This window comes from Melitaea cinxia, chromosome 13 (assembly GCF_905220565.1).
Source record: "Melitaea cinxia chromosome 13, ilMelCinx1.1, whole genome shotgun sequence".
Taxonomy (NCBI): Eukaryota; Metazoa; Arthropoda; class Insecta; order Lepidoptera; family Nymphalidae; genus Melitaea; species Melitaea cinxia.
The window spans coordinates 10,278,182-10,287,232 of NC_059406.1; the positions used below are offsets into that span (position 1 = coordinate 10,278,182).

At 33.1% G+C, this 9,051-nt stretch overlaps 1 protein-coding gene across 1 annotated transcript; it reads left to right on the forward strand.

The window, feature by feature from the left end:
• Positions 1 to 571: 571 nt before the first annotated feature.
• On the forward strand, positions 572 to 2,473 carry LOC123659151 (40S ribosomal protein S15). Its single transcript, XM_045594405.1, has 4 exons — positions 572 to 681; positions 837 to 922; positions 1,015 to 1,237; positions 2,279 to 2,473. Exons 1-4 carry the CDS (start codon positions 673 to 675, stop codon positions 2,402 to 2,404), a joined length of 444 nt encoding a protein of 147 aa, XP_045450361.1. The 5' UTR covers positions 572 to 672; the 3' UTR covers positions 2,405 to 2,473.
• Positions 2,474 to 9,051: the final 6,578 nt, after the last annotated feature.

The following is a 9,051-nucleotide window of genomic DNA, read 5'->3' on the forward strand; positions in this document are numbered from 1 at the left end:
GATTAAGTAGGTATATCTTTAATTTTTATTCTTTCGTAACCATTCACGCTGTTCTAAATCGTTTGCTAAAAGCACATGAAACTTAAATTATACGAGTTTTGAGGTTTGTAACACTGTTTGTACCTAAATTTTACTGTACATATGTTGCACTTCCCAGAGGCAGAGCCAATTTAAGCTGTATTTCATAGCTGTATTTCACAGTTATCAATTCCGAGTGAAACACAAAATTTCAATAAAAAGTAGAACGGGTGAACGAAATTAATGGACTAAAACAGCTTTATGACTGTTACCCAACATAAAGAAGGAAAACTATAACTCGATCACAATTTAAAAATATCTATATTTCTGTAGATTTTAATTTCAAGTAATAAACATTGATTTATCTAATTTATGGTGTTTTCTTTGCTCATCTTATTCTTTTATCGTTGTGATCAAAAGAACAATATTATGCTTCTTTGTTGTAACACAACAGCAGAGAAATGTAGTAATAGATTTTTTGTATTTTCTCGTTCTCTTTTGGTAGAATTTAGTAGTTTTCAACCTCTACAAGCAGTATATTAGATAAATGAAATCTGGTCACACTGAACACGACTAAAACTGTCAGAGTACCCAGACATTGACCGCATATATTTTCTATTTCTTTCTTTCGGAATCTGTCAATCGACTTGAAACATGGCTGAGGTTTGTGAAGTGATTATTAAATAATTAATCCAGTTTTATATGAGTAATCGCGTTCTTAAATAGTGACCAAGATCTGTGCATCAAAATGTGTCCTAGTTTAATTAATTTTTCAGTGATATTTTTCGTTTGTGACCATTAATGTTTACGTATTTCAGGTTGATGAAACTTTGAAGAAGAAGCGTACCTTCAGGAAGTTTACCTTCCGGGGTGTCGACTTAGACCAGCTTCTTGACATGCCAAAGTAAGAACCTGTTGTTATCTAACACAAGTACTTTCATTAAAGGATTTTGCCGTGGAAAACATAACCTCTCTTTCAATGAATTTGTTTTTCAGTGAGCAATTAATGGAACTGATGCATGCCCGTGCCCGGAGACGATTTGCTCGTGGTCTTAAACGTAAGCCAATGGCGCTGGTTAAAAAACTTCGTCGCGCCAAGAAAGAGGCGCCTCCAAATGAGAAACCAGAAATCGTAAAGACACATTTGCGCAACATGATCATCGTCCCAGAGATGGTTGGCTCTATTGTCGGTATTTACAATGGAAAGACCTTTAACCAGGTATGTTGTTAGTGCACCTCATGTTACCTATGTGTTTGTATCTGGTGTATTTTTTACTTTAGCAATGTATCAATAATATAAAATTTGGTAGAGTTTGAACATTTATTATTACAAACATTGATACAAATCTTCTTAAATCTAGTTATATTTACCATAAACAAAGTGTAATACGGAAATATTAATTAATTTATATAATTTGTTTATGTTAGGGTTTTTATGGGTGAACCAAACTGATTATTTATTAATTGAAAACAAAGAGTAAAAAAAGAATCTTAATTAGTGTTTTTCAAGTTTAGTGGTGTAAGAACAGTATTAGCAAAGAATTTTGAGGGTTTTTAAAGGTAAAATAAATAAAGAAAATACACTAAAAAAGGTTATTGTGATCTGGTACTGACGTAGAGATCTTAACTCGCACGCCTATTTATCATACATTTTCCTATATTTTGAATTCAAAAGAATGTTCTACAAAGTATTAATAAACATTTTTATTTTAAAATTGTGAATTAAGTTGATCATATTAATATTTTAAAACATTTTGAGAGTTATTCTTGTGAGGAACATTTATTATTATCTGTATTTCTATTATTGCATTATATCATATACTTAATAGTTATATAATAAAGTAGAAGAATAACTTAAGCAAGTTTAACAATATAACTTAAATTAAATCTATAGTCTACTTCATGAAAAAATTACACCATGTTTCAGCCATGGGAAAATAGGAATATCTTTTATTGGAATTCCATATGTAATGATGTTAAAAAAAAATTATAACTTCATTACTTAAAAAAATTAAAATTTAAACTATCAATAACATTTTCTATTTAGTATAGTGTATAATCATTGTGCATCCAAAGTGCAAAGATCTGCTGAAAAATTTCATCCCTTTTCCCTTAATTCATGGGTTGGCAAATCAAAATCTGCAGGGGGTCAAGTGGAACCAGCAAAATTTTGAAAGTGGTCTATGAGTATAAAAAGTCTGGAAACCTGTGATGTATATGATAGATTCAATATAATCAATATTTTTTATTACCTTTGCAGGTTGAAATCAAGCCTGAGATGATTGGCCATTACCTCGGTGAATTTTCAGTGACGTACAAGCCAGTCAAGCACGGTAGGCCTGGTATTGGTGCTACCCACAGCTCCAGGTTTATCCCACTCAAGTAGAGGGCGAAATATTCACTTAGGTTAAGTGCAAAACTTACACAATGATACAATAAAGTATTTTTGTGTCATTATAATGTTTTTTTATTACTCCTTATATTTTACTGACAGAATAGTTATTTTTTTGTGCTCCTAAGTAGTATTCTAATGTGAAGCGATTATGTGGGATTGAAGTACATACTCATGAATTATTAGATACATTTTAGATGATGTTTTGTTATTTAATTTAAAACAAGAAACAATTGTGAAATTTTTATCCATATTAAGGACAGTAATATTCCTGTTTGGTGTTACTTTATACTTCCCATGAACCATAGTGACATTTAAATGTTTTGGTAACATGTACAATGCAACGGACATTCACACACGCATACGTTAGATGAATGGCCAGAGAGAAAAAGGTTTTAAATTACATTTTTTTGAAAATGAGCTTGGTTGATTGATACAACTCTTGATGAGAGAGTCTTTAAAAATTTGCTGAATATGACAACCCCTCTTACCCTTCTGGCTCTTCAAATGTTTTGGTGTATTGTGTTAATTAGGGAATGCAATCCAACACCAAAAAGACAATCTTGCAAATCCGCAAGATTGAGACCATCACTCCTCCGGATCCGCAAGATTTGGAGGATTGTACAATCTTTTAGAATTATTAGTACACAAAATTATTTTTAAGTCAGTAAATGAATCAATTGTATTTACTTAGAAGACACAAATAGTATATAATTATATTTTGATCAGAAATAATGACCATCTTAATTATGTTATGTGAATTAAAATGAGATTCGGGCACTTGCTTCTGAAATTGTTTTCGTAGTATACCTACATAAAGTATTTATGGTTTCATCTATTACATTTCATCGTATTTTGCTGCACGCTAAAACAAGGAATTCTGTTATAAAGACCACGCACGGTGGCATGTACACAAGGCACGGTGGAAAACAAAGAGGGGACACCTCGACCGTAAACAAATACAAATATCTTTTCTGTTGGGAGTAGAACCTTTAGGCGTACGCACTACTACATCAAAGCGGTCTTCAATTTCAATAGTTGTATCTAAAGTACGACTACCATTCTAATATAATTCAAGCATTCGGTACAGGACAGTTGCTGATATATTAGATAGATATGAGATGTTGAGCGTTTGTTATTTCATATCAAAACACAATTTATTACGAAATTATTGAACTTTCATCACTTTAACACATTGCTAAAGGTGCGGCCGCCATATTGGATACATCAACGTTCCAAATGAGTGTCAATTGTTCATTTATTTGTTATTTTTAAATGATTACATATCCACGTATAAATATATGAAACTTCAGCTTGAATATATATTATTATTTAATACTAGCTGGGCCCCGTGGTTTTAGCCGCGTTGATTTGAGGAAAGAATAGCCTGAAGTTGAACAAAAAATTTACCAACCGTCAATAATCTTAATAATTAATATACAAAAACAAAAGCTAGAATAAACTTTTTAGTTGTGGATGCGTGAGCAATCTATAAAATGATATAAGTTATGTGGAGTAAATTGTGAGGTTTTTCTTAAAAGGGAGGCAAACATCCCCACTCAATTATAATTAAACACTATATTAAGTATACTTTAATACACTAAGTATTTATATAATTTAATATACATAGGGACCAATCTAACGATCTGGTTGTGATGTACGAGTAAATAATTGGGAATATGCTTAATTTTTTTTTTTTTTAAATTCGTCGTTTACATCTTTATAATGTAGAAAACATATATAACTAGGTTTGAAAATATACAAATTATTTTCCGAAGTTTATTTTAAAACAATATAATAATCTAAGTTAACGAAAGTCTTTACCTATGAAATTGCCGTTTTTGATGAAATATGTTAACGCACTTTTTTTCTATATTTTTTATTTTTATTATTTATAGTAATTACCCATTAAATCAATGCATTTTTGTCAACGTAGTGGTAACTTATTGATGCCTTTCTTGAAAAACTGCTGGACGGGAGGCAACAAACTCTTCAAAGGCATTTTGTACTGCCTCTCGGGTATTGAATTTTTTTCCCGCCAAAAAGTTATCCAAATTCTGGAAAAGGTGGAAGTCTGTAGGAGCAAGATCTGGTGAGTACGGTGGATGATGGAGAACTTCCAACCCCAGCTCTTGTAATTTGGAGACCGTCTGCTGTGCAGCATGAAATCGGGCGTTGTCGTGCGGGAGCAGCGGAGCCGAGCCATTGACCAAAGCTGGTTGGAGACGTGCGAGCTTCCCTATCATTGTGTTTAGTTCTTCACAGTACACATCTACAGTAATGCAAGACCTAATAGTTAATTAATTATAAACATATATACAATATATTTAGAGCGCGCTTTGGATGATTGACATCTGACCTCTCCCGAGTTTGTTTACTCAAAAATTTTCAATTCATACATATTTGATATTTTCAGTTTTCATTGCTATACAGATCATGGAAGAAGTTGAAAAAACTTCCTACATGTATTGACTATTGTACGTGCAAAAACACTGTTCAAAGTACATGCAATAACATGTTTTTATTTATTTATGGGAAAGTACTAAAAATTGGTTTAGATGATTTTAAAATATCTGTACTTTTTCAAGTGCATATCTATTTACACGATACTAAAACTTGAGAAAATCAATTTTAAGTAAGTATAAATAAAATTGATGTGTCTGTCTGTGATTTTAAAATATCTGTATTTTTTGAAGTGCATATCTATTTACATGATACTAAAACAGAAACGACTAAAATTTTGTCTATCTTTCTTTTTCCGGGCTACTCTTTGGAACGATGCTTAAGGGCTGTGTACTTCGTCTTTTGGAGAACGCGCTCTTCAAATTCTTCGAGCTGGTTGCGACTTGCTTAATTACGGTCCCTTCTACTTTCTTGAGTTACGCTACTACATACTCCTTTCTTTAGGTTTACGCAGGGTATAAGCAGGCAGAGCCTTAACTATATCTTTGTCATGAGGCTTCTGATAAAAGGTTTTCGTGGCTTCGCCATGTCGTTTCGGTCCAGTAAGTACGTCAAGTACAACGTAAGTACAAGTACGACGTAAGTCTTCGTCGCCTCTCCCACTCAATATTGAAATTGATTTTCTCGTCATCGTATTTGAGACCTCGACAATATCTTTTTAACGTGCCCTAACCCCGTTCAGCGAATCGACTGCGCTCCGACATCTGAATCGAAGCGAAGGCTCTCCTCTGTGGCCTTTCCTTCCCACCGTTTTTAATTTTGTTTTAATGAAATCATTGCTATTCCCACGAGTGTTCCCTGTATTTGGGTAAGCCTAGCGGTTTAAGGCAGGCTTCACGACAAGCTTAAGGCAAGCTTCGAGCAATACGTCCTGCCGGTATTAACATACTATGCCGAGACGTAGACACTGATGATAGAAATAGTAGCTTAAGGTCACACAGCGTACTATGGAACGGGCTATGCTTGGAGTCTCTCTAAAAATAGGATTATAAATGAGAATATTCTCGAAAACGTGTCGCTGAAACCTTAAGTAGGTAGGTAGATAAGATTGCCGGTGGAGGCTAGGTTAGGATTGCAAGAGAACTAGGAACATCCTAGGCGTTAAGTAGGGGAGGAATATGTCCTGCTGCTGACTGAATTTCTCTCTGATTGAATTCGAAGAGAATATCAAATAGAAAATCCAAAATCGAGTAGAAAATCGATTTTTAATCAAATAGGTAACTGAGGTAGGGCACAGCAGGAATTCCCTGCTCAAAATATGGAGCAGCCCGAGTGGGGAAGTACCTCGACCTTACAGAAGATCACAGCAAAATAATAGTGTTTTCAAACAGTATTGTACTGTTGGTGAGTAAGGTGACCAGAGCTCCTGGGGGGGGGGGGGGATTGGGGATTGGGTCGGTAACGCGCTTGCGATGCTTCTGGTGTTGCAGGCGTCTATAAGCTACGGTAATCGTTTACCATCAGGTGAGCCGTACGCTTGTTTGCCGACCTAGTGATATAAAAAAAAAATAGAAAATCGATTTTCAATCGAACAGAAAAAAATCGAATAAAATCAAATAGAATTGAGTAGAATCGAATAAAAATCGAATTGAAAATTGAATGGAATCGAACAGAATCAATCAATTTCGTAAAAGATGTGCTGGACTGGAACCGGTAAAGGCAGATCATCCGCACCAGATGCAACCCTTATATATATAAACAGATATGAGGGGTCGAGAAAGAGAGAGAGAAAGATAGAGAGAGAGAGAGAGAGAGAGAGAGAGAGAGTGTGTACCTACATCACTATAGAAAACAGTTTGTTGACAAAATGACAATTAGGAACTTGAATAGTACGCCCCGATAACTATTAGCCCAGGGCCCCACAAATTTACGATTTGGCCCTGCACAAGAAGTACTGACAACATCATGTCATCAATGACGTCATGCTTCGTCCTCAACCAATAGTGACGCGATTTGTACATCTGAGTATCGCTCTTTTACACTTTATATGTATATATACTTACTACTATTACTTTATATGTATATATACTTTGTGGGTTTAAATAATTACTAAAAAATAAATACCTTCAAATTATGATGTGTCAATAATAAAGAATCGAGAAAAATATATTTCAGACTAATTTAAATATTATTTAATCGCTTAACATCAATCATTTACTTGTTTATCGGCCTAGTAGTGTAAAAAAATTATTTGTGTTATTACTTTAATAATCGTGAAAGACAACTATAGCTGTGAGAAATTAAATTATACGAATTAAATTATTGTTTACAACTTTCATCTTAATATATATATAAATTACGCGTCGCGTTGTTTGTCCGCGATGGACTCCTAAACTACTTGACCGATTTTAATCAAATTTGCACCTGCAGTTTGATCCAACTTGAAATATAGGCTATATTTTATTACGATATAAATAATTATTATATTCACAATAATTGTGTTTAAAGGCAAACGAAGAAAAACCGACTTCAATTATATCGACAAGTAATACAATGTAGGTAGACGAAAAAATAGTCAAGTAAATACGCATTATCAAAGATTACTCCAAAAGTTGTAATCAGATCTCGATGAAATTTAAACGTCACACGTGAAATTAAAACATCGACTTTCGATTAAATTAGAAATAATACCCAGTAAAAAGTAATGCAGATTTTCGAGAGTTTCCTTCGATTCTTCTGGGATCCTATCATCTGACCCTGGTTTCCTTATCATGGTACCAAACTAGGGATATCTCCTTTCCAACAAAAAAAGAATTATCAAAATCGGTTCATAAACGATGGAGTTATCCCCGAACATACAATATATATGTATATATATATATATATATATATACGGTCGAATTGAGTAACCTCTTCCTTTTTTTGAAGTCTGTTAAAAAAAATAAGGCGGTACGAAGTTCGCCAGGCTAGCTAGTTTGTAGTTTATATAAATTAATTGTTTGAATTTTGCTCTCTTTGCTTTCGGTTATTTCTAATTTAAATAACTCAAGCCGTTATTGATGTTTGTTTTATTATTATACTAGCTGTGCCCGCGACTTGGTCCGCGTGGAATTTAACAAATAAGTTTTTGTTTATTTTGCAGATTCATAAAATAAATTTCTAAAATAAAAGTAGCTTAAGTTACACCTTATTACATCAGATGCCAGTGAAAGTCCCGTTAAAATCGGTTTCAAGCCGTTTCAGAGATTAGCCGGAACAAACAGACAGACAGATAAAAATTGTAAAAAATGTTATTTTGTTATATGTACCGCGTATATATCCATATGCATTTTGTGAAAAGGGGTTATTTTAATATTACAAACAGACACTTCAATTTAATTTATTGGTATAGATTGTCGCAATATTCCGAACAAACATTTTTTATAATCTTTATCATAAAATATAAGTAGTTTCTGACTAATTTTAATTGAATTTCAAATAAAAAGTACATTATGTTTATCCTTAATAATAATTAAATATTAATTAAGGAATTCACAAATGATAAGAACGCAGTGCGTAATCATAATGTCCGGGTTAATAAGAGTGTATGTCATTGTCTTCGTCGGCGAGCTTGGTTCATTTTTACGAGTTAAAACCGGTGCCTACTGCCTCGAACTGACTAGCACCGACGTACCAACATTGTAAAATGTATGTTTGCTTTTCAACCCTTTTACATATAAACGCTACCTTCCCTACATAGACTTACCAATTGACAGTAAACATCGACAATTCGTTGAAATACATGATTGAGTAATTCAATATTTGTCAGGTTTTGTAAGAACTTCTGAAGGTTATCAAATATCGCATGTTAAAATTTAAAATTATGATTTTTAGATAAAAGCTTTTTGTAATAAAATAATTGTTTTTTAAAAGTAATATTTTTCAAATTATATAGTTAATACATAATACGAGTATTTAATAAGTAAGCAGTATTATTTAGCTGTGATCTTCTGTAAGGTCGAGGTACTACCCCAGTCGGGCTGCTTCATGTATTGGGCAAGAAATTTCCTACTGTGCCCTACCTCAGTTAAATAGCAATATTAATAATAGCAATAGCATGGCAAGTATTTTTTAATTCCCAAAGTTTAAAACCCGAGCTTTAAAGCTTTTGACAAACCGTTTCTGGCTCGAGGAGCAAAATTTACAAAATTTACAATTAATACGTGAAGCAAAATTTTGTATTATGCATACTTTTTGTC